Source organism: Canis lupus, chromosome 27 (genome assembly GCF_011100685.1).
Source record: "Canis lupus familiaris isolate Mischka breed German Shepherd chromosome 27, alternate assembly UU_Cfam_GSD_1.0, whole genome shotgun sequence".
NCBI lineage: Eukaryota > Metazoa > Chordata > Mammalia > Carnivora > Canidae > Canis > Canis lupus.
The window spans coordinates 37,000,559-37,027,967 of record NC_049248.1 but is presented as its reverse complement, the minus strand read 5'-3'; the positions used below and the strand labels follow the sequence as shown (position 1 = coordinate 37,027,967).

Below are 27,409 nucleotides of genomic sequence, written 5' to 3'. Positions count from 1 at the left end.
TGGCCCCAAGACAATGATCGATTTGACCTGTGCTGCCCACCTGCACATACCTACCCACTTTTGCCCCTCCTTTGCCTTTTATAAACGTGGAAGTATTTTTAGTACTTCAGAGACCTTCTAAGAGAGTTAGTTCACTGTCTTCCCAGTTTTTGCCTCACTGAAATAAATTCCTTTCTGGTTTCACTATCACTCTTTTCTCTGCCTTTGGATTTTGTCAGGGCGAGTGCCAAATCTGATCTATTTGGGACCCCAGAGCCAGGTACACTTTCACTCCTATACTCCAGCTATACTTTCTTCTCTCTGAGATGAAGCTATAGGCTCCTCTTGGGAATTTTTATTTATGATTGGTTTCTATCACTAGCCTTCATTTAGAGACTCTTTGTTCATTGCCCATTTATTCGCAGTATTTGTCAAGCATGTACTATGTGCCAAGCCCTAAATAGGTGCTGGGCATATAGCTGTGAGCAAAAGTGATGAAGTTCCTGCTCTCATGGAGCCGATTTTCTAGTAGAGGTAGCATTTAAAGTCTATGTCCATTGTCCAGATGCAGATGGAAACTAGAATTGTGATTGGTGGCCTTGTGTTTTGCTAATATAAAGAGCCCTGTCTTTATTCTTTATTTATTCTTTGTTTTATTCAGACCTTAGTATTCAATGTGATGGTCCAAGGACCAATATAGGCCATCACTTGGGAGCGCATTCGAAATACAGAATGTCATACTTTATCTCAGACCTACTGAATCAGAATCTGCACGTTTACAAGATCTCTGGATGACTCCTATGCATATGAAAATTTAAAGAATACTGGTTTAAGGCCTACAATTTATTTAATCGATTATCTTAATTATTTAGTAACTACCCAGTGTTCAACTAGCCATATGTTCAACTGGAAAGGAATTTTAGTGTTCATAGTCTTAGTTTATTTTCATTGGTACATAATTTGGTTTCCTCAAAAATCACCTGAAGAAGTTGTTAAAAATGTAGGCTCCTGGATGCAACCTTAATTCTGCTTAATTGGGTCAAGGTTCAGTCTCAATAATCTGCATTTTTATAAGCTTAGCAAGTGATTCTTCTGCATATTAAAGCCTGAAAAGGATTATTCTAGATTAATTCTGTATTGATATTCTTCTAAGGATGAGTTTTTCAAGAAATGAATCTTTAGTTAATATGCTCCTGCCTAGAAAGATGAACTATTGCACCTGTGTCGTCATATATTTCTGTGTCATGTGGTGGGAGTTTGAACCAGGGTTTTCAATCTCAGCACTATTGACTTTTTTGACTGGATAATTCTTTGTTATGGGAGATTGTCCTGGGCATTGTAGGATATTTAGTAGCATCCCTGGGCTCTACCCACTAGATGCCAATAGCACACTCGTGTTTGTATCCATACTCCCAGTTGTGACAACCAAAAGTGTATTCAGACGTTGTCAAATTTCCCCTGGAGCACAAAATCATTCCCAGTTGAGAACCATTGGTTTAAATTAAGTAAATACTAGGAAGATAGCTGCATGTGAGCATGATACCTAACCCCGGTTTCTGTAGTATTATTTGGTCTTCTTGAGGGCTTTTGGTTTTATGTCAAGAGTGAAGAGGAATTTATATACAAGCATGTAAGGGCTGCCTGGCACTTCAGGCTTGTTTTAACAGTGAGTGTGGGGAAGACATAATGTGACAATGGGGAAGAGGATAAATTCATACTTAGGACTAAACAAGATTACTACAGGGGCTAGATCCCAAAGAACAAAACAAAATTAGATATAAGAATTATTTTTTTTTCATTTTCAAGTAGCTCCAAGATGCTGTGAAGACCGAGGAAGATGATGCTGTGTGTTGTCTCAAGAGTTACGTAGCTTTGAGGATGGGAGCTCTTTTAAAGGGACAAAAGTAGGGACACACAGGGATATGCACTAGCTTTGGCAGAGACTCAGAGAACATGGAAAAGGCACAAAAGATGCCCAGGGGTGGGGTTGTAGACACTGATAGTAAGTATATGTTGATTTATTCCTGAACCCATAGAAACACTCAGGGTATACTGTTGATGGAAACTCTCAGATTCATCAGCAGCCATGGAAATTCGTATCCATGCCTGTAACATTATGAAATTCCTGGTATGATTTTGAGTTTTGTTTGGCTCCCTATTGTCACCAGATTGCTTACCTTTGCATTTCCTTGTAGTATGCAAGAAACATTTGCCGGCTGCCAATGTTAAAAAGTATTTATAACTTTATCAGGCCTTTACTACTCAATTGTGTCAATGCTGAAAATAAATCTGAACAAATACTTATTTTGTATACCCATATTTTGCAGAAGAGTTCATCTTGTGCCTAGATGGATACTCTGCAGATTTATATGTGCAGCTGCTTGTAATTATGTCTGAAAAATATATGTCAGAAGGAATTTTGAGATTTAGCAGACAAATGAATGTAAAATGTTTATATAGATCAAATAAAATCTTTCCAATTTTGACAAGTGGGGGTTTCACTAAGTTCTGATGTTATGGAAAGAACATAGCTCAAGAAGAATTGGGCTTAATTCTTACCTCTGCAATTTATTAACTGTGAGAACTTGTGCAAATCACTTACTATCTCTGGGCCTCAGGTTCTTCATCTATTAAATGGGCACATTTGTGTTACGAGGTTGGGAGAACAGAGGTCAAATAAATTTAAATAAGTTTAAGTATGTGAAAAATACCTTCCAGAAAAATAAGTCCTTGATAAAAGTTTGTGATTAAATATGTATTTATTACTACCAGTGTGTCAGTCAATTCATGCAACAAGAATTTAGTTTTGGAACTAAGATGTTCATTATAAGCTTATTGAAGAATCAAGGCAAAAATACTCTTAGAATACATATGATGATATTATCTTATAGTTTAAGCCAATTATAATGAGATCTTTAACTACTTCAGTAGCTAAGTTACCATGGATTATTTCCAGAACCAAATCACTTTATGCCAAATTCCTTTCTGGTCTGAATAAAATTTTAACCAGTTCTTAGATATAGAGTGTGTATAGTTTATCCTCATTATGCAAATCATATGATAAAACTTTAAATATAACAATGGGGATTCCTGTTATTTTTCTGTAGGTGAGTAGTACGATAAAATACCTGGTAGTTATTTGAATGTACCTGTTTATTAGTATTCGGAAGAAAATGTCTACTTAGACTTAAGCAATTCATTTTAGGTCATTTACAGGTATCTTATGTGAAGCAGTGGCTTACTATTTTCTCATTAAATGAAAATATTATTTTGAAAAAGAATCTTTTCCCCTGGAAAAGAATCCATTTGAAGTGATCTGTGGGTGTCACATGATTAACAATTTTAAAAAATTTTATTGATGGGATTTTTGTAACTCTATTAAATTTAAGGTCAGGAATAACTTAAAGATTCTATTATAAGTACTAGCTTTATCTGGCCTTCCAAAAAATCCAAAACATGCTTTCTAGTTATATTTGTTAAAAGTGTTGAAGTCAATTAACACACGCTTGCTTGAAATGAAACCGCTATTATCATTCCCTTTGCAATTGCCTTCCTTTCTTCATGTTTTTGCTTCCAAGGAGAACTAACTCCAGTATAAAATAAGATAATCGCATTGCATCAAGGACATCTGAAAAAAGACTCAGAGATAGGAAATGGAAGTTTCAGCATGGTTAATAGCAGGGAACAGTATAGCTAGAAATGTGTCAGGATTGTACAAATAAAACAAATCTAACTTTTGATTCAGTGGCTCTGAGATTCTGCTTGGGATAGGTTGTGAAAATGTGATGCTGTGAAGAAAAATGAAATGACCTCAAAGCAACAGACATGAGAGTAAATATTAGTTTCATTATCAATATCATGCATGCATAGACATAGGAATAAGTTTTTAGGAGATAACATTAGGTATGAATTGCAGGAAGCAGTTAGGCATAATTTAAATGAACGTGACAGAGAAATACGAGACTTGCGATACGTTATGGAGAAGCAATTGACTTGTGTGGGCAAATGACTGTTCCAGAGTAAGAAGAGCCTCATGGGTTTGGACATTATGGTTCAAAATTACATCCCTTACTCTTTGGTATGATATAAAAATAGATCCCTGGGATTTTAATAATACATAACAGTATTTTCACTTTTCCTTTTTATTCCATCTTAACTTTCCTCCAAGTAATTTATCTTTGATACAAAGAATATGTTCCCAAACAGATTTTTAGAAATTGTTCGTATCCTTAAATAAGATTGTGATAGTGAAGAAATGGGAATGAAATCACAGAACGTATATGTTTGTTGGTACTGAGTTGCTGTGAGGTCGTACTTCCTAATCAACATTAAACACTGATTAAGATTGTCAAATTTAACAATGCAGTTTAGTCAGTGATTTATGTATAAACAAGCAATTGGAGATTGGAGTGGTTCCATATCTTTCATGAAAGCACTGATGCAATGTTTAGATTAATAACTCCGAATAGACATCAATTTGGATATTATAATGACTGAAAGCCTTGTTTTTGGCAAAATAAACATATATTTGTTAAATTAGTTTTTAATATTTAAAAATAGTAATCTGCCTTTTTGGAGAGAATGCTGTTCGACTTGATGAATTTTCAAATCCAACATGACAAGGCAATCTTTCAAATGAGCCTGTCTGTTCTTTAATTTCAAGCAAGTTGGATTCAGCCAAAATAGCTACTAACTAGCTATGAATAAATCCAGACAAAAAGTGCAGACGTAGAGACAGATGGAATCCCCATGGCCAAAGAGGTTAGGGACACAGTGGGGAGGAATTGGGTCTTCATCTGGGCCTTGAAGAGTGAATCCAATTTAGATTGGCAGAGGAGTAAGGAAAGAGAAAGAGCAAGACATATTTTGGCTTTTTTCTGCAACAGGAAGTTTATAGCCAGGAGTGTTAGATCAAACTGCTGAGATGGGGACCAGATTGTAGAGAAACAATGGGTTATGTGGAGTGATTCTATTCAAGATCGTACACTGCTAAGTTATCACAAACATTCCAGATACTTTCCAACTTCATATAGGTTCCTTGACCGTGAAAAGAGGTTAACTCCATAAGTGCCCCCTAAGTCACAGGGTTGTGAAAATTAACATATAATATGTATGAATATGCACCACAAGAGCCAAAGTGTTATAAAAATGTCAAGTGGCCGAACTGTGTGGGCATGGCTACCAGCCCTGTTAGGTGCTCTACTCTGCCTAAGTAATTTGATTATGCATCCCAGCTAAGTTTCCTCTCATTTCCTACCATGATTATTGTAAACCTCCACCATTCCATGCAAATTTTTTATTTTACCCATTCTCTTTTCTCAGCAGGTAACTTCTTTACCAACAAAACAGAATACAGAACCTCCTCCCCCCCCCCATTATATAAAGACACATGCCTCATGCCCACCTTGTCTTCTTTCTCCTCAGTCTCAGTGGAATAGATAACCCTTTCTTTTAGGACTGATGGGTCCATCTGAGGACTGAATCTCATCTCTTCCTGGCTTCAATGGAAACTTATCCCATCCATTGTCCCCTCAAACTGTTTTCAACCTGTTTCTGTTCACTCCTTCCCATCGGCATTTAAATATGCCCACGTGTATCTCCCTTAACCCTTCTAGCTTTTGTTTTATGGACCTTCTTCCCCTTTATATATCCACATTTCTGAAAGGTATGATTGATTTTCACTGTCCATTTCTTCATGTTAGAGGCTCTCCTTCACCTAGATATTTTTCCTTCAGTCTAGATATTTCATCCCATCTCCCCTCCAAACTACTTTCACGAAGATCACTGATAACTTCTATACTGTTAAATTAGACATCTTTCAGCCCACATTTTGCTTGATCTCTAGGCAGCAATTAATTCTATTGATTGCTCCCTCTTTCAAATACCTCTTTACCTTGTCTTCATGATACTACATTGTATTGAGCAGGGATCAGAGTTGCAAACAAGAGAACCCACTCTGGCAGTTGAAGCAGAACAGGAATATATTGGAAGATGTTAGGTGGCTCACAATATATGTGAGAGGACAGGTTTAGATGATGTTCAGCCAAAACCATGCATGTCACACCTGGGTACAGATCCCACTACCTCTGCCTCTGTCTGTTGGTGTCAACACCGCAACTCACGCAAATATTGCATACTGTTCACTGATGACATCTGGGTCTGGAGTCCAGAATTGGTGCCGCTGCTACCATCCCAAGTGCTGAATCCCCTCTCCACCCTGCTTGATAGATTTCACAACCTTGCTTCCTCATTAGTTCTCTTATGAATTGAAGTTTTGCATTAGTGCCCATGATGGGCAGTCCTAGGTTACAAGCCTACATACTAGCTGCCAAGTATGCTGAAGTCTAAGGTGTGACCTCCATCTTGGGGAGCTGAGGATTTCCTCAAATATAGAATGTATGTTAAAAGGTGATTACTGACCACTATTTCAACATTCATCTACCTTCAAAACTCTTCTAGTTTTGCTGCTACCTCTCTGAGCAATCTTTTCAGTCTCCTTTCTTTACTTGCCCCCTAAATGTTGAAGTTTCTCAGGCCTCCATAATAAGGTTTTTTTTTCTCCTCATCCTGCACCCTTTCCCTGGGTGATGTCTAATACTATGGCTTTAATTACCTTCTCTGTGCTTGAGGCTCCCAGATCTTGACTTCCAGTCTTATCTTCTCTCTTGATATCTCTAGATAGATAGATAGATAGATAGATAGATAGATAGATAGATATCCATGTCTTTATACTTTCTCCATATGCAACTAGAATATACTGTCCCAAACACAAGTGAAGCCAAACTACAAGTGATCTTCCTCTTAACTTCCAGTTTTGCTCTTCTCGAATCCATCCTCTCTCTACCTTACAGGTAAAAAGATCTTGCTTAGCAATTTATGTCATTTCATTCATTTGCACCCTTTAGAGGAGAAGCGCCCCCCTACCCCCACAAACACACACATACATATGTACCTATATGGGCAGACAGTGTCTCTGAAAGGTTGCACAGGAAATTGGCAAAAGTGCTTAGGAGATTAGAAGTGGGACAGTTGAGTGGCTGTGGGTTGGACTAACCTTAATTTGGCACTTTGTTGTATCTTTTAAAGTTTATACTCTATGTACATATGATAGATCTAAAAATTGATTTAAAAAACTTCAATAGATTCCCATTGATCATTAGAAGGTCAGTTTCTTTTGTGTTTCTTGCAAGACCTACACACAGAACAGCTCCTGCTTACTTTATCAGCCACATGTAATGTTTTGCTATTCTTTGAATATATCCGATTCTCTGACTTTCCAACATGGTTCCCTTGTTTGGAATATTCTCATCTTTCCCATCTCACTTGGCTAACTCTACTTCTCCTTTAGTCCTCTGCTTAGATGTTACACCCTCCTGAAAGCTTTGCCTTGCCTGTAAGATTTGGAGTACTCACGTTTTGTTCCAGATGGCACTATCTTTATCAAATTCCCATAGCATTTTTTTTAAATTATTACTTGTCTCTCAGAAGGACTGTAACTCTGCAAAGACAAATACTACATCTGTCTTCTTCAAGGCTATGCCATTGGTATCGCAGTTAATACCTTAGGAAATAGTAGGAATTCAATAAATATTACCTACATGGATAAACTACTCATGCTCTTGTTTCCTCAGCCCCTTAGTATTCCAAATGATCTCACCTTTCCCCGTAGGTGTATTTTTATGATCGACTCTCAACCCTGTCTCAAATTTTACTTCATGTCTCCATGTATAGATTTTAAATGCAGGAATCCTAAACCTAGGAATAACATATTCTATTAAAAGTAGCAAGAACAATGATACAATACCAGCGCTTTTACTCTTGAAGAAAGTACCATACAATTTACAATGAATGAATCTAAAAAGATGAATGAAGAAAATACATGGTTATTATTTTGAGATGTCAAAAAATCAGATGTTTCAGTAGCACATGATAGTTTTTAATACATAAAAATTAATATTTCGTAAACAAACTTGTTAATGTCACTGACTTCAAAATACGATTGCTTGCAATTTCTTTTAATGTTAGCCTATTTGGAAATGGCATTTTAATTTATTCTTTACTGATTTTTCACTGAGCAGCCTACTTATACTTGCAAATTCTTTTTTATTTTCAAAAATACTCTTATCTTCCCAAATGTTACTCTCAAATCTCTTTCCAGAATTACATTTCTCAGAACTTAGGCCTTTTCCTGGTTTATGAATTAAGTCATTGATCTCCTTGCCAACTTTGCCAAGCCAGTTTTTCACAGCTCGTGGGCCAAGACTTAGCAATAACCCATACTGATGCGTACTCATCTTTGATATGTGGAGTCCTTGCTGTTGAGCTGCATGACTTCAAGATTCTATTGGCTAAGCAAGAAAGCATTAGTATTCATTAACCGGCTATTATAATCTTTTTACAGGGCAAAATTGAGATAAAATGCTGTAGCCTTAGAAATATATGGGCTGAGCCCAGGTGGCTCAGTGGTTTAGCGCCGCCTTCAGCCAAGGGCCTGTTCCTGGAGACCTGGGATCGAGTCCCACGTCAGGCTCCCTGCACGGAGCCTGCTTCTCCCTCTGCCTGTGCCTCTGCCTCTCTCTCTCTCTCTGTGTGTCTTATGAATAAATAAATAAAATCTTAAAAAAAGAAGAAATATACCATGCTTCAAAAAATGGCATCAGTGACATACAAAGCATAAGATGGGCTGGGGGTAAGGGTGGGGAGTAGCCGGGTTCTGTGGCAGAAGCATGCAGGCAACACATCTGAGTGCCCACTGCCTCCAAGGATAATCTGGAGACCAATCTATAGGCCAAAAAGAACATGAGTGTGGGATCTGGGGTCTGGAAACAGTGTTGTTATTTTGATTTCCACTCATTAACTGTTTAAACTTGTGCTGAAGGGAATATTCCAAAATCCCAGATCCGATTTAATTAACCCTCTCCTAAAACATTCTCCATTTCATATAGGATGAAGTTCAGATTTTTTAAATGTATCTCATGAAAGTTTCATGATCTGATTCCTGCCACCTTCTTAATTTGTCTTTGGCATTTCTGTTCCTCCCATGTCTTTAATTGTAAATGACTGCAGTTAGGTTAGGTGATATCTATAGTTCTTTCAGGTCTAAAAATCTGTGATTCTGAATAATTACAAAGTCAGCCTCAGCTTTCAGATAGGATAAAAGGGAATTTATAAATTTATAAATTCCTGTTTCTAAAATAGATCAGCTTGAATTATCCTGGGGCAAGAGAGGTTGTTCAAGTATAAGAAACACAGTTTACTTATGCTTCTTAAGTCCGTTGGAGTATGACCGTGTATCCTACAAAATCCCAGAGAATCAGATTCTCCACTGCAACCATATAAATCGTGTTCTCTTTGTTAGAATTGTAAAGTATGAGAGTTTCAATGACGTGGAAACCTCTAGCCTTTGTTTTTATAGATGATGAAATTAAGGTCCAGAGAGATGAAATGCTTGTCATGTTTATAATAGAGCCAAAGACTTCCAGTCTTCTTTATTCCCACTGCAGTGTTGTTTCCCCCACAAGGCTGTATTTTACCACAGTGGTTTATGTTCACGGTTCATACAAAAAGCTCATGCCTGGGCAATGTACTGGGGAGACAAAAGATTCACTCTGCCAAGTTGAGCTCCAGGTCAGACCAGTGTGAATCAGGATACTTATCCTTTCTCCTTCTACATGAAAAGCCATGAAAGGATTCATTGATTCATCTAGCAGGTTTTTAGTGAGGGCCAGCCATTGTCCTAGAACAGGGTCTCCACCCTCCAGAATCATATTCCAATAGAAAGAGACAATAGACGTACCAACACATAACTTAATGGGATATTTTCAGACACTGATAAGTAAGAAATGTGGAGAAACTGGGGTGAGGAAGATTACTTTAATTTAGTGAACTTCTCCTCGCCTTGATTATACCTCTCTCATCAACTCCATAGTTGCTCCGTCTTACTAACTCCTGTGAGATTTATTTTCCTATGCCACTTCCCTACTCCCCTCCCTCCAAATGCTTTCATGTTTCCATATCAGAGCAAGGAAGATACCTTTCTGATGTTTGTTGGAGATTTAAGTTCATTCCCATTGTGTCTTCTATCCTATAGCTATATTTCTGTTTTATTTCCTGCATAAGCTCCAACCAAATGGAATATTCGCTGTTCCTCAATATTTCATGTCTTTGCTACCTATGCTGCCTACCATAGACTCCGATCTCTACAATATCTCCTGCTCATCTATGAGTGTCTCTGCTGTTCTGTGGCAGCACCCTCCTTCTGTTTACAAATCTGTTACTTTAAGCCTACTTCTTCAAAACTACCTCACTTCCTGTCACACCAACCAGCAGATTGTCCTTGGTTGTCCCTGCTCTTAATCACCAACTTTCCTTTGAATACCAGTTCTGGTAGTGAGTGCATTCTTTCCTCTGTTCCTCCCTTCCCCTCCTCTCTGTTCCCCTCTCCTCCTTTCCCCTCCCCCCCCCCTCTTTTCTTTCTTCTGTTCCCTCTCTTCTCTCCTCTCCTTTCCTGTCCTTTCCTTTTCTAGCATTTGGCATATAGGACCTCATGCTCTTATTTTTGTTATATCCAGGCTTCTTAATTTCATTATCAGCTCCTCAAGTTGAGGGAGGGAAAAGTTAGAAAATCATTTATATCACCAAATGTAAATCCCCAAATTTGTCCTGCATTAATAAGCTCAGAACAAAAAAGTACTGTGTTAAAAAAAAGTTGGTTGCTCTCTATTTGATGCACATTGTGTAGGTTTCTGTTTCATAATATGCATCACTTCATAGCATTATTGTTTATGTGTTATTTCTTAAGCTAGAATTGGACGTGTTGCATGTGCATTATATACTTGTTGAATTAATGAGTGCACATTTAAAAAACATGACTAGGTATTTCGGAGCCTGTAATTTACTCATGTACATGGTGAGTTTTAAGGAAGGAGGTGGAGGAAGAATAGTAATATAATGGTCCTGAAATCTTGTTTGACCATGCAGCATTCTGTTTTCAAGGAACTATGGGCCTCTCTTAGAGATATTTTTCTCCAAAGACCAGGCTTAAAATATAGAAGGCACCTATGTGGATGACAATGATAGTGCTTAAAAGTAAGTCCTTTAAAGGCAAAGCCCATGCTTTAACTGTCTTTGTACTGAATTTTGGAAGAGTTGTTAAAAAGCCACATGGTCCAGCAGCATGTGCTTTGCGTGAATAGCTACAGCACGTCCAGCCCGTGCCTGAATACATCTTCTTGGCAGGAGCTACCTTCTGTGGCATCTCTTTCCAACTCTGTGCAATTCTCTCTGCTTAGCAGAAAGTCATATTGCAGCAAATGCCATCCCTGGTACTGTCCATGTGTAATTGTAGTTCTACTGCTTAGGGCCATCAATATGACTGGAAATTCAGTAAAGTGACTTGGGCATAGGAAACATTCAATAAAAGTGCAGAGCACTGCACCGAATCGTGAGAACTTGACATTAAGTTTTTCAATTGGGACTTCAGACAAAAATATACCCTGGACTCACTTTTTAGAAGTGCCATTTTAGGGCCTGTGACTATCTGCATATATAAGTAGAAATGACATTTATGTAGCTTTGCGGCTTTAAATGAGACTCTTTGGGGACTTCCTTTTCTGAAGATGGGGCATGAGAAATTAAAAAGGCAACTGTGAATTGGGTATACAGTGCTTGCAATCATATTCTTTGATATTTTACTGCCCCCACCCCACCCCACCCTGCGACAGTACTGCTCCTGATACCTCATGTCTCTGGGTCATGAATCCGATATTTCTTTGTGACCCAAACCTTCAAGTTCCTAAAAGAACTTCATGTTAAATAGGTTTCCTCGTTTTGCTTTATGACCCTACATGTGTTTTCTCTGATCATATGATAGCTTCAAGGGAAATATCTACAAAAGAAAATGGGACTGGCCAGTGCCTCCCAACAGTGAGTTCTAGAGTCACTACAACGACTGTTAGAGACAGTAGGTAGGCCCATGTACCCCTTCACAAAACATCCGTATTTATCTTATAAACCAAATTATTCAGTAACTTTGGCTGTAAATAGGGTAATCGCCCTAACTGTCCCTTTTCCCAGTCTCCTCCCATAGGACGTTAGTACTTTCAAATTTCTCATTCTTATGAATTCTTGGGAGGGATCCAGGGTAATTTGTATACCTATGAGTTTGATTTGCCAGGTCTGGTGGTTACTCCTACTGAGGTGGGCTTCCTCCTCTAGCATACTGTTTAGAGAGAGGGACAGTGCCTTCAATAATTAATGCTTGCTCCAGCTGGGCTACATCCTTGACTCTACCAAGAAATATGGTCTCTCACTGGGAACTAGTCTTGTTTTGAGGAGATGCTGCAGTGTACTCAATAATTCTCTCCTCTGATAACCGAGATGTCTTCACTGAGTTGTGTTCATTATTCTTGGCTCTTTCTTCCCCAAAGGTAAATTCTTTATACCTTTGTGTACATAAACTTCTTCATGGCCCTCCCTCCAGTTCACAAGCTTAAGCCCAGGGGACTCCTGCAGTGGCTTTCAGTAACTTTCACTTCTTTGCAGCACTCTCTCAGAGGAGCAGGGTTAAAGACTATTGATTCTGGTGAGCACATTAATTATCCCATATGATTCCTATTATTATCTTAAGACCCTGGAAGCAAATGAGTTTTCATCATATTCCCCCAGGGTGCCTATAGTTTGATTTTTAGGCTGTAATTGAATGTGATACTTTCCTTGCAGACCAGTGCAAACATTTAGAAGTAGCATGATATCATGAGAAGAGTATTATACTAGGAGTCAGATCATCTGAGATCTATTCTTAGCTCTTCCTTTTACTAGCCTTGAAGCATTTATTCATCCATTCTGCAGCATTTATTGACCTTGTGATATCCTAGACACCTTATAAGGTATTGTGAATATAAAAATGAATTACGCACTTAGTGATTCCTAACCCTGCTTATGCGTTAGACCAGGGGTCATCAGACTGTGGCCTGCAGGCCAAATCTGATTCAACTTCTGTTTTTGTAAATAAAATTTTATTGAAATATAGCCAGGCTCATTCATTTACATTTGCCTATGGTTGCTTTTCATGTTGGAACAACAGAGTGAAAGTTGAGACAGAGAGCCTATAAGCCCCAAAGCCTAAAATGTTTACTATCTACCTCTTTATTGAAATATTTTGCTGATCCCAAAATTAGACTCATCATAGAGAAGATTTAAAAAAGAAATCATTGCCTACGTTCCACCACAGATTTGGAATGGGGGTTTGGGAGTTGGACCAAGAACCAATGTTTTTAAAAAGCATCCCAGATGAATATAATGTGCAGCTAGAGTTAAGAGACACGAATAGCTCTGATCTCTACTCTGGAGGAGTATATGAGCCTTATTGGAGAGAAGCAGCTTATAAAAGTTAATAAAGGTACAGTGGATGAATCTGTAATGGAAACAAAGTTCCGTGAGGGACTGCATAGGGAGCATTTTACTTCATTAGGGAAGTTTTCACAGAAAGACATTTAAACAGATTCTTGAAGGATAAACCACTAGTGGGCAAGATCTACTAAGGCTGGTGATAAGGAAAGAAGAAATAGAGAGAAAAGCATGTTCAGAGGCATGTAGGTATGAAAGAGCATGGTCCATATGAGGAATGATCAGAAGCTCGATGTGGCCAGAACACTGAGAGGGAAGGAAGGGTGGGATTATAGGCTGTAAAACCAAAAGAGTAAGGGGCAAGACTGGGAAGAGCTTTTTATGCTAAGAGGTTTGTAATTTATTGTGTTAACTTTCATTTAGAAGTTGAATGGAAATTTGAGCCTTTTTAGCCCTCCATTTTTCCATCTTTAGAATGAGTAGTTAGCTGAAATGATTGCCAAGATCCTGTAGCTTTCTGGGGCCCCTAGGTGGCTCAGTCAGACAATTAAGTATCTGCCTTGGGCTTAGGTCCTGATCCTGGGTCTTGGCATCCAGCCCTGCATCTGCATCCAGCTCCCTGCTCAGTGGGGAGCCTGCTTCTCCCTCCTCCCTGCTCATGCTCTCTCTCACTGTCTTTCTCTCTCAAATAAATAAATAAAATCTTAAAAAAATATAATATAACTTTCTCATGTTATATCAATTACTTCTTTTGATACTCTCAGGACTGGGAACATAGTTCGGGTTATATATAGGAATAGCATGACTTCTGTAATTGTAGGTCACCTGACTATCTCCTATAATTGCTCCATTTATTTTAATAGTACAAATGAGAGCACTACTATTTTGTGGATTCACTACAAGGGCTTGAGAAAGCAGACTTCTGGAGGAGAAATACCATGCCTGGCCAATGCATTAAGGCCCTTCATAAAGAGTATTTCGTAATAATAAAATATTTGTAAAATAGTTTATGTTCCATGCACAGAGGCGCTGTAAACTGGGGACAGTCTTATTGTAAAAATTCTTCCCAATTAGCACTAGTGCCTATTATGGCTTACCATGTGTAAGTCTTTACACTCAAAACTTGGTGTGTGAATTGCTGTGGAAGTTCTTCAGTATGCTATCTTACTGGGGCACCAGGGTGGCTCAGTGGTTGAGTGTCTGCCTTTGGCTCATTTTGTGATCCCAGGTCCTGGGATCAAGTCCCACATCAAACTCAGAGGAGCCTCTGCCTATATCTCTGCCTCTCTTTTTTGTCTCTCATGAATAAATAAATAAATAAATAAATAAATAAATAAATAAATAAAATAAAAAAAATATATGCTGTCTTACTACTATTTTACAGTTTCTCTCTTATATCAGGTCTCTATATTGTAATTTCATCTCTGTTCAGACACTTACTGGGGTAGCTATATCTCTATTTATAGCTCTAATAAACTGCATGTTATTGGTTTCATGTCTTTAAGTGAAGGTATTCAAGTTCTGGTATATGCGAATATTTTATTTACCTTTTAGGGTCTCCCCAAGTATAGAGAATAGCCAATGAATCAAAAAAACAATATATGATTGGCTCAAACTATAAAGATTCCAAGACTCTGAGGTAGCTAGATTTGTATTTTCTGATTCATTTTATCAAATGCTGGTAGATGAAGCACTGAAAATTTCTAAATATATTTAGAATGTTGCAAATTGAAATATACAGACATCTTTGAAATTCTAGCAAGAGCTGTTGGAAAAAAAATGTTTATGGTTTCTGAACATCATTAGAACAACAAACATTCCTATTAAAGGAGATGTTTCGAATACTTTTAAAAAATGCTTTTCAATTAGAAATTATTGCCCTCTCCCCAACAATGAAACTTAGAGAGAAACTCTAGAATATTGGCCACTATTGACCTCTTTGCCCTCCTTTTTCTTCACAGACATTGATGAGTGTGCTGAAGGGCGCCATTACTGCCGTGAGAATACGATGTGTGTTAACACCCCAGGTTCTTTCATGTGCATCTGCAAAACTGGATACATCAGAATTGATGATTATTCATGTACAGGTAAAGAGTGACTATGAAATAAAATATTCTTATGCCTGGAATTTACTTTTAAAAGTTCCTTTTAACTCTAATTTTTTGGAGAAGCATGCCATAAATATTCCCTTACAACAAAACAAATAAAGGAAAAGCACATCTCCTTGATCTGGTAGTTAATTCTGAATCTGTTCTAAGGAAAGGAATACCTGCTTACTCTGGGTAAATTTTATACTCCCCATTAGGAAAGTAAAGAAAAACTAGAGAACCAAATTAAAATTATGCTAATTTTATACCTAAACAGTGTTTACACTCAAAACTTACATGAATTCTATGGCAAATGTGAAAAACAACCCTTAAATAATATTTCCTTTATGTGGCAGTAGATTTTTGCATAGAAGAAGAATAACATAAATAATGTGATGTTTTCAGAAAGTTTCTTGGAGTGCTAGGAAATGGGAATATTAAAGAAAATCAGGCTCCTTCATGCCTCTGGGAAATGCAGCTGAGTACATCAAAAAAATTTTACTTACGTTTGTTTTAGGAACTATAACTCCTTACCTCCCAGAGTTCTGTTCAGGGATATCTTGATATCTCGAGTGTTAGTAATGTTTAAAGTTGGTCCTGGGGTAAGATAACCTATTGACTTCATATTCTGTGAGTTCCTACCTGTAGAATATGAAAGAAAATGGTGCTAGACAAGTAGCTTGAAGCTATAGGGTTTGAGGAAATGTTGTTGTGAAGTAAGACATTTCTTTGGATTTCCTTTTTTTTTAATAGAATAATCTTAAAAATAAATAAGTTTTAGGAAAACATGTAGAATCATAAAACCAGAGAACATTTAAAAATATTATTCTTGTCACTTTTTACCCTCCCTGTCACTTTCTACCTCCAACTTGATAATTTTTCTCAAATGGACGTACAAATAATACTTAGAGGTTTCCAAGGAAAGAGACTCTATAACACTCCAGTAAAAATATGAATCTATCTAATAAAAGTGTCACCTTGTGCCTTTGTACTAAAGTGCACTCTTCTAAGTTTTCATTACAGTGACCGTAATGTGTACTATTTGATATCTTGTTTATCAGTTAAAGCAAAGGGCAGGTCCTTCCTCTAAATTCAAATATAGTATTTATATAAAAACAAAATGTTGGATATAAGGAATAATGAGAAGTGACCTTCCAATCTATGGAGAATAACCAAAGATATTTTGAAAGTAGAATATATATTTAATATAGAGTTGCCAGTGGGTTTACAAATTCTTGCTTTTTTTTCTTGGTCAATTTATTCTAAACATTTCCACATAATGGGACCAATTCTGCACTTTTTCATTAGACAAAACTTAATCATATTGAGTGGTAGACTTTCTTGAAGGTGGTCTGCAGACATATTTTTCAGTGTAAAAAAAAGAATATAAACAAATCTTAACAAATACATGGAGAATAAAATACAGTTTGCTGTATTATCGGTAATAGCAATGAATCTGAGTTCCAATGTATTTGTTAACCATGACAAAAATCTTAGTAAAACTATTGCGTCTCCGAGAGCTATTTCAAGATGTGCTTATTAAAAACGAGTGCTAGCAGTTTTCAAGGAGTCTGCTGATTCCTTGGCATGAAAGACTTAAAAAGCTTTCTACATTTTTATACTTCCTAGCGATCCTTTTTGTTTTTCTTATATTCATAAAAAGTGTTCAAGATTGTAAGTAAGTAAAAAAAAAAGATTGTAAGTAAGAATACATGACACATAATTTGGCCTACTGTTGAATGAGGAGTGTTTCTTCGGGGCAGGGTATTTTCAAGAGCTTCATTTTCATTCCAAGCCTGACTGTTGGCTGTAAATCCAAGGAATAGTTGAGCTGTCATCCCTTACAGAGAATCTCCTGCTTTGGCTTTACCTCTCTCAGTGTATTTTCCTTCCAAATAAAATCCCGCAAATTACTATTTGTTTTTGACTACTTAGGGAGGATTTTCCATTAAGATTGCAAAGTAGGTAATGATATAAATGAAATATCCCTTCGTAGGAATGCCAACGAAGGCCAAGATCATTTTAAGAAAAGCTGTTCAGGCCATGATTTTTGTGTCTAAAGAACCGAAGCCAAGAATTTCAATATCGGGCAGGTGATAGAATATATTTCCTTAATGATGCACCAGCATATCCAGCTAGTACCAGTATCTCTATGCTTCCACTTAAAGAAGGATTTCTTGCACTTAAACTTTCTGTATACTATGGGTAGGTCTACAAATCTATACGTGAAAGGGAATATGAGTGGATTTTATTTTGTAGTCCAAAGTGAGGCGATCTTTTATGTTAGACCATACAGGGTCAGCACATATTCAGGTCCCTGTAGAGGGAATGAATGTTTAAATTCTCCCTCTTTGAATCTATCCCTCCACACTTTAACGTTAGCGTCTGTGCGAAAGGCTTCAAGAAATGATTCCTCTAATTGGGGTTTGCCTTGCAGCCGAAGGTATCTAGGCTGTACCTTTTCAAGAGCTCCCCTAAGAACAGAGTAGGACCTTATTTCTCTGAGAAAGATTGGGATTTATTTTTGTGAATTTAGAAACAGACATCCACATACTTGCAGTAGTAGGTCCTCCAGAATGAATGTCAAGACACCACTGCAGAGCCATTCTCTGATGTTTGTGGCTGAGCTCTTGGAGTTCTAAATTTGTTTTGCCTTTGGATCCTTACCCTTCCTTCCTGTTGAAGAGCCCTCTGCCATAACATTGCTGACATTCTCAGCACAGAACCCAGCAGACTGTCAAAGTTGCTTGCCCCATCTGAAAATTAATTATTCTAATTTAAAGAAGAATCTAAGAGCAATACATGTTACTTTATAGTCAAGAGCTTTGATCAATAAAAGAAGCCTTTTTTGCTTTTATAACCCTGTAGCTCTTGCATAGAAATTATGTGTGCTACAGTGTAATTACCTTCCATAGTTCGTAGAATTGCATCATTTTTTTTCTTTCAGTTTCAGACAGTTTGAGTTGTATTTTCCTCATGATCATAGAATTTTGGAGATAGAAGAATTCTTAAAGATAATCTAGTCCAGTCTCCTAACTTTCACATGTGGGAAAATAGACTCAGAGAGATTTATTGCCTTGCCTATGGCTATAGAGTTACTGAGAGGCAAAAAGGGGGCCAGAAGATAAGCTTCCTTATTCTTAGTCCTCATATTATTCACCATGTGTTTAATTGGCCACTATACAAAAATAAATAAAGGGAAAGATTCATATTTCGTATAGAAATACATTATTTAATTTATAATGTTTAGTAATTAAACTGCTTTTCTTATAGATTGTTCTGGTTCATTAGCTGCAATTCTAAGAGGAATCTTTCCCCTATAGATCTTATAATGATAATCCCAAATCAGAATTCAGTAGAAAAAATATAAATCACCATTTTCTGGGCCTCTGACTCAATTATACAGTCACACTAATGACTCAGTGGCACAAATGATATAGCAGTTTAAGCTCTTCTAAACCCATTAATATTTTTCTTCCAGCGACAGTGTTACTTATTTATTTTTCTAATTAATGCTCCATAATCTTGTTCCTTCTCACTTTCTTTCCTATTCTCATAGAGGAAAGAATAGGTATACCTACAAGGAAAGAAAGATGAGAAAGAAGGAAAGAAGGAGGGAGAGAGGGCAGGGACAAGGAAGGGAGGAAAGAAAGGAGGGAGGAAGGAGGAAAAAGGATGGGGGAGAGAAGGGAAGGAGAAGAGTTTGGTTCACATGAGCTAAGATGTCAGAAGTCCACTCTTCAGTATCTCTAATTGCAAAAGTAACTTAATTTTTATGCGTAACAAAGTTTCTTGGTTACCGATTTGGCCTAATAGCTTTTTTGGTTCACTCTTACAAGGATTGATTGAATTGGGCAAATCTTTTTGAGTTTTACTGGACACCCCTTCCTGGAACTGGTGTCGTAGAATAGACAAAGAGTAAAATGTCTCTGGAAACAAAAGCAGAATCCAAGAATTGTGGAATTATCAAAGGATAACAATATTTTGAGTGAAAAGGCATTCATTTTAGAGCTTCCTGCTATATCTCTCTGCTCTGATTACTATAATTTAAAAATGGAATTCTGATTCTTTTTTTTTTTTTGTGTATGTGTTGATGAACTTGTGACCTTCCCACTGTCATGTAGTTCTTTAGAGTGGGAACAGGAAATTGGGAAGGACAGACTGTAGAAGGGACGGAAAAAGTCTTGCCCGCGTAGAAGAAAACTGATCCTTTGGGCAGTGGTTATCCAATGAGGGCAGTTTTGCCCCCCTACCTGACAGAGGTGTTTGGCAGTGTCTGGAGATATTTTGGTTATCACAACTGTGGGGAAGGCGGCTGCTACTGGCATCTGGTGGGTAGAGACCAGACAGAGATGATACTAAACATCCTATAATATTATTATTCAGCTAGTTATCCTGTTGAGTAGGTACCTTATTTTCCTAGGATCCTTTCAACTGGAAGCTTTTCTCTGGTTACTTTCCAACTGAGTCATTAATCTTCACACTGCTCAGGACACTCACTACAAGGTAGCTCCCCATAAGAAAGAATTATATGACCCAAAATATCGATAGTGCCAAAGATGAGAAATCTCACTTTAGGGTCAGCTGATTGAAATTGTAAAAGGTACACTTTTCTTTTTAACTTTTCCTTTTTCTTTTTCAAGTTTCCCTTAGACCCTGTATAGTGATGCCTTCTCTCACTTTTTATGGTGTCCTGTGTTCTTTTACTGGCTCTTGACCTTCACAGTAAGGCCCACTGTCCCCCCCATTCTTCCTCCTCTTTTCTCTTCTTAAAAACCTCATTTTAGATGAACCTAGGAGAACGGTTCTCCATAGTAAAATTTCAGGCCCAGCAGGGGGGCGGAGAGGATTCCTTAGGGAGCCCCTGAAATTACACTATCCTGATGCTTCCCCTGTATGCTTTCTGCTGACCTGACCGCTTCTGTTTCTCCAGGATCTTCTGATGCTGGCTTTGGTCCATGTTGCATATCACAGAAGGTCCAGAAAGTGTTTAAACACAGAAATTTTACTAGACACTTCATTTTTGCTGTTAAACAAAGAGCCTCCTCTGGTGTTCCCCAAGGAATTTTACTTCTGAAAGTACTTAACTTTTATAGCATTGAATACTCCTAGTGCTTACATTTTATGATCTTATTGTTATAGTTACTTCTTTTTCTCTAACATGGTCAATACTGATTTTTTTTTTTAAATCATCACTACCATCCTGTTTGTCAGGCTTGTTTAGTTAAGTGATTATGAAGAAAGAGTCGTGAATTTGATGATGATATTAAGTTTTCTCCTTTTGTCTTTTTTACTATGAGTTCCCTCGCATTTTAAAGTCTTGGATACAATTGTCATGCACAGAAGGTTACAGAGAAAGATTTACTACTGTGCAACTAGAGCGAAGATTTTAAGTCAGTTGTAACCCATGCGTGCCCCTTCCTCAAATAACTGATGTGTGTATGTGTGTTTCTTTAAAATTTCCTATAAAGCAATGCTAGAAAAGGGAAGTAGCTTAAAGTTTTTAAAGAGATGATATTTTGGAAAGGCATCAATAACATTATTCTTTTAATTTTTTAAAATATTTCGTTTATTTATTTATTTGAGAGAGAGAGAGAGCATGCACGCACAAAGCGGGGTGAGGGGTAGAGGGAGAAGCAGACTCCCCACTGGACAGGGAGGTCTATATGGGCCTCGATCCCAGGACCCTGAGCCAAAGGCAGACACTTAACTGAGCTACCTGGGCGCCCACATTATTCTCTCATATTCTGCATTCCTCCCAAAAGATTTTAAGCTGGAACTGGTAATTTATTGTATGGATGGACAGTAACTTCATTATCAGCTATTTAAAAATACCTCTCGATGGATTTGTCAAAATCACAAGTGCAGAACAAGACAGAGAATTCACTCTGTGTATATTATGATAATTATTAGTACGTACATAGTAAAGGAAGTAAAATACTGTGGACAATGGCAGAGAGGATGGGGCGCCAGAGAAGTGCAGGTCAGAGAGAACAATGATAACAGGAAGTGAAAATATGCATATCAGCATTCACAAACACACAGAAAAAAAAAACATTCTAAATAAACGAGGTTATTTTGGTTGTAAAATGCCTTCGTACTTTATCTTTAGTAAAATGCCTAGCACAGAAGAAATCTTTAATAAATGTTAGCTACCATCATTGTTGTTGTTCCAGTTATAATTAGACAAGCTATCCTCTTGATAAAAGGTCTTATTTCCCTGGGACCTTTTAAACTGGGCACTTCTGTCTGGTTACTTCTCAAATGAGTTATTATTTTTCAGAAAATACATAGCTTTGCTGGAACAATGCATTCAAAGTGTTCTTGTTTGTTCGACTGTACTTATTATGCGACTGTGGAAACGGGCTTAAAAAAAGAAAGAGAAGCCTTGATATAGCTAAGGGGCACTTTCTAGGGAATTAGAAAACTCCTTCTGTAGGTGGATGCGTTGTACTTCCTAAGATGGGGGGTTTCCTATTGCTCTCATGAATGAGCATTAGATTGGGGTGCTCTGGGGCTACCTACATGCATCCAGGGCCCTATGAGGATACTAATCTGCTCAGAGTATAGAATATGACCTCTAAATAATTAGTGAGTCTGCTCAGTTCTCAAGCATAGCAGATTTTATGAGCTCGGCTGCTTCTATGTGGATTTCTTTTCTAAAGAATCACAATCAGCAATCAGACAATCCTACCATCTGGCCACTAGTTGCCATGACTATTGGGAAGGACTTCTGCATTTTTATGAACAACCACTCTAAAATTTTCTTCTCCCAGAATCACCATTGGAAAATATTATAAAATTATACATTTCACGAAATATGAAAATCCGACAATTTTGGGCTTTAAGATCTAAAATATGGCCCCTAATGCTAGAAGATACTTTATTCATTTCCTGTGGTTCACTGTATCTGATTATGCTGTGTAGTTATTGTTGAGAAATTTGAAAATATAAACATGATCACAAAAGCACATTAAAATACCAAGCCCCAGGACTCAAAGAATTAATAGTAAAAAGCAACTTCAAGCAAACATAATCAAGAAAACATCTCTAGGAGAATGTGTAGTGTGGTTACTAGGAAGGGTTAATGTTTGGAAAACTTCAGGGCACGTTTAGAAAACTTGCAGAGAACAGAAGTGAGTCATGTCTGTGCAGTTAGTGAGGAGGCCAAGGCAATGTGCTTATCTCTTTTCTGAAACACATATGTGCATGCATACAATTAGCAGTCAGCTCAAAATGGAACAGGCTCAAAGGCTCAGGGAGCTGAATTGCCTTTTTAAAGATGAAAAGCTTGGAAAGGAGACTGTTCTATCTGAATCTGTCAGTGAGTGGGGGAAGCATACCAGCTCCAATATAGCAGTTTCCAGGCTCGTCAGAGTCTTTATGCAGCCTCTCAGTGCAACCATTGTATCCATGTATGACCTCCAGCCTGGCCATGGTTTGATCATCAGAGCACTCAGTGGTCGTGTCTACACGAGCTTGCCTCTGTGCAAGCTCACCTGAGCACTGAGATGATGGGAGCTGCCTCATTAGCCAGCCTCACCTGCTTTCACTTGGTTAGTAAACCCTAGTTCACCTTTGTCCCAAATAGATGTATTATTTGAGTTTTATTTTGAGATTTTTATATGAAAAGCACAGAGTTAAAAACTCACATAGGGGAATAAAAAGATTATACATGCCAGGAGTGTAATAATAGCGGTGTCTTAGCAACAGACACCTGTGGAGGACAGTATTCTCGGAGTTGAAGTTCAACAGATGCCTTTCATTTCCTTCTTTGATTGTTGGCTTTGACATGCTAGCCAGTAAGAAAGTTCAACTTTCCTTCTGCTTCCTCACTCCTCTAGTGCTCCATGGAACAGAGTTCATCCTCCGGTCCTGCTGCCGATCTAATTTTGCAATGAGTGTGTGATCTGATGACATTGCCTTGTCTTGATGCTCTTCTTTTCTCCACTGTCCAGGAGGCCTCTGCATTGTCATATTCAGTCACGGGTTTGGGCTCAGAGGGTGAGTTTCTTCTCTCAAACCCAGAGCCCTGTCTCTCCTGTTCGCTTCTGCTACAGTGAGGCAGAGCCACACTGACTGGTCAAATAATACTTTCATCGTCTGTTGCCACCTATTTTAGTATTGGTACTTTCTTCATAAAACTTCTGATACCATATAGGAGGATTCCTTTTACTCAAAGTTCTTTTCTCAAAGGAGTAACATTGTATTAGTTATCTACTGCTGCATAACAAACAGCTCCAAAACTTGGCAGCTTAAAATTACACACATTTATTGCTTCACAATGTCTGTGGGTCAGGAATCTGGGTGTGGAAATGCTCCTCTGCTATGATAGCCCTCTGCTGCAGGACCTCTTATAAGGCTGCCATCAAGGTGCCGACTGGGCTAAGGAGGGATTTTTTTTTCCAAGCTCACCTGTGTGATTGTTGGCGTAATCCATTCCTTACTGGCTGTTGTGTATAGATTGTCCTCCACCCTTACCATGTGGGCCTTTCCAACATGGCAGCATGCCTCATCAAAGCCAGTGAGTAACATCCTATTACTTTTGCTATTGTAAATCGGTTAGAAGCAAATCACTAGGTACAGCCCATACTAAAGGGAGGGGGTTATGCAGAGGCATGAATATCAGGAGGTGAAGATTGCTGGGGCCATCTTAAAGGCTGCCTACTACAAACATTGAATATTATAGTTAACTAACCCACTTCAGCTGAATACTGATAAAAGCACCAGGTTGAGGATAAAGGGAGAGAGAGAGGAGTAAATCGCGTTGTGTAAGACTTGTGAGTAAGTGATTGTGAAAAACTCATGAGATGTCACAGATTCCTCTCAGTTTTCTTTACAACTGAACTTTGATACGGGTGTATGGTAAGGTTATTGTCCAATCTAATAGACGAAAATAGTATAAGTGAATCGTTGTAGTACATTGTCATCCGTTCTGTAACAAAGAAATGTGCAGACAGCTGTGGGGAGCCCAGAAGTGACAGTGAATAATCTGGCTTTTGCCTGTCTATGGGCAGCCATCACCATATGACATTTAAATTGAGGTTTTTAAAGGATGAACAGACATTTCAGGAGAGGAAGAAGTGAGAGACAACATTTCAGGATGGAGGAAGAGTAAGTACTAAAGTATAGGTTCTTGTATAATAGCAAGTTTAGTGTGAATGGAATTGTAAGAGATAAAGCCAGAAAATCTTGTAGAAAATTCTAAGACACAATGTACACTTTCCGAAACATTTCATTCAGTCTGTGCACGTTCTAATTGAGATGTATGTTGAAGAGTCAGTGCTTTATTTTTTCTTTTATGTTATTTTTTCCTTTTTTTTTTTTGCCCAGGAGTTGTTTATTAAATTGATCATACTTCTAACAATCGGTGCAGACCTAGAATCAAGGTGATATGGTATTTCATTTCAAAGAAGACAGAATGCTTTGTTGGTGTTTCTGGAACTCCATGAAAGTAAATTGTCAGTGTGGCCTAATGAGAACTGATTTTAGAATTTTTCTAGAATAAAATCATAACCATTAAGTTGCTACCTGCAGCATTTTTATACAATGGATTTGCATACACATGTCCATTAAATGTTATGAAATGCAACAGCGACAAAAGCAAGACTAAGGAAATGGCTTAGAAGTCCACAGGGCCTCTCTTGTTAGTGCATCCACTTCAAATCATAATCTCCTTAGACCCCCTCTTCTCCATGAACATTTTGTGGCATTTTAGCTTCCAGATACTAGCTCATTCATGCTTAGGTTTGAGTCCTTGTTCTGCTATCTACTAGCTGTGACCTTGAGCAACTTGTCTAACATCTTAGCCTATTTCTGCATCTTTTTTAAAAATTTTATTTATTTATTCATGAGAGACAGAGAGGCGGAGACACAGGCAGAAGGAGAAGCCTGCGGGGAGCCTGATGCGGGACCCGATCCCGGGACTCAAGGATTGCACCCTGGGCTGAAGGCAGGCGCTCAACTGCTGAGCCACCCCAGGGAGCCCTATTTCTGCATCTTTAAAGTGGAATGATATAACTTACCTTACATGCTGTTTTTAGAATTAAATGAGATGACGTATGCAAAGTAATGAGTGTGACAGCTGGAACAGTGTGCAGTTATAAGTAGGAGTTGTTATTATGTACCTATTTGTGGTAAGCAGAATAGTGGCCCTCCAAAGATGTCCACATCCAAATCCCCAATATCTGTGAATATGTTACCTAACATGGCAAAAGAGACTTTGCAGATCTAATTAAGGTTAAAGACAGGGATATGAGGAGATTATCCTGTGTTATCTGGTTGGGCTCAACCTAATCACATGAGTCCTTACAAAAGAACTTTCCTGACTGTTGTCAGAGGAAGATGGGACTCTAGAAGAATGGTCAGAGAGTTACAACATTACTGGCTTCGAAGATGGACGTGGGACCATGAGTAGCTGGAAAAGGCAGGAGAACAGAGCCTGTAGAAAGGAATGCAGCCCTGCAGACAACTTGATTTTAGCCTGATAGACCTATGTCAGACTTCTGACCTATAGAAGTATAAAGTAATGAATTTATGTTGTTTCAAGCCACTGAGTTTAGAATGCTTTGTTATGACAACAAAAGAAAAAAAAAAACCTAATTCACTATTATTGCTAGATAACTAGTTGAATAGTCCTCAACTATATTCTACAATGATTCTCGGGGATCCCTGGGTGGCTCAGCGCTTTGGTGCCTGCCTTTGGCCCAGGGCACAATCCTGGAGTCCCAGGATTGAGTCCCGCATCGGGCTCCCAGCATGGAGCCTGCTTCTCCCTCCTCCTGTGTCTCTGTGTGTGTGTCTCTCTCTCTATGTCTATCATAAATAAATAAATAAATAAATAAATAAATAAATAAATAAATAACTTCACAATCTCTTTGCCAGTTGTTGAGGAGCAATAATTCAATTCCAATAATTCGAGGGTAAGTCTGGTGTTTATGGGGACATGAAGTGATAGTCTGTTGGGAAGGTGGGGATCTAGTTCATATTTATGCCCAAATTCCTCACTTTAATGATTGGGGTGCTTTTCTCATATTTGGTTTTGGTGTAAAAGTTAAGGATGCTCATTATTTTTAAAACACTTTCCTAGTTGGCTTTTAATGAACACAAACACACCAACGCAAAAAATTATGCAGAAGTAGACCGTACATTTACCCCAAACATAGTAGGTCAAATGCTGATGTAGTATCTTTCTCATCTGCCTCCTTTTAAAAGATTCTGAACTTAATAATATGGAGGAAGTTGGCAGACAATAATTTGGAAAGCACTGTTTTAAAAATTCATTTATAGACTGAGGTGAATGTTGAAGGATTGCTGCTGCCATAGATCCTCTGCGTGGAGTGCAGGGTTGCTGAGAATGACCTTTTCATTCAAGAAGGCTCCATGACAGCAAGACTATCTCTGAGTCACAAATTAGTGACCTGTGGGCTACAGTTGGCTCTCGGGGACAATATATTTGGCTTTGGAAACATTTTAGTGGTTCAACATTTAAACAGTCAAAAGATTTCATTATGAAAATCAGGATTTCTAGCCAGATTTCCAGATTGTTCTCCATTAGTTCTGGGTCGGTATCATTGCAGCCCTCTTAGAAGTCCTTTCCAGTTTACCACACTCTCGTCTCCCAGTCAATCAGACTCCACAGCTCCAGTAAGAAAACTCATGTTTGGATACTAGAATTCTTACAGCCAGTCTGCCCCATCCATCTGCTTTGCCTTTCTGACTCATGAATTAGAGTATTTTTCGTTTGCAACCTATGATTTATAGTATTAGGTGAGCATAAATATAGCCATCTTAAGCCATGGATATTTTAATATAGAAATAATGTCAAAAGTTTGGCTTCTTTATGATCCATGACTCTATTCAACCCATAAGTCACATTGATATAAACCCCAGAAGAACCATCAGACATATCAGTAAATTTGGAACTCATCGATATTGATTTTCTTTGTGAAATTAAATTATAATAAACTTAAGTAGTAATGTCATAAGGAGAACCT

General features: G+C 38.0%; 1 protein-coding gene across 3 annotated transcripts in view; it reads left to right on the top strand.

Annotated features, from left to right (window-relative positions):
• The window catches only part of NELL2 (neural EGFL like 2), a 381,289-nt gene that overhangs the window by 220,448 nt on the left and 133,432 nt on the right, over positions 1 to 27,409 (top strand). For all 3 annotated transcript variants that reach the window (XM_038577411.1, XM_038577410.1, XM_038577409.1), the window contains one exon: positions 15,288 to 15,413. In XM_038577411.1, coding sequence (XP_038433339.1) covers positions 15,288 to 15,413 — 126 coding nt within the window. The remainder of the gene's footprint in view (positions 1 to 15,287; positions 15,414 to 27,409) is intronic.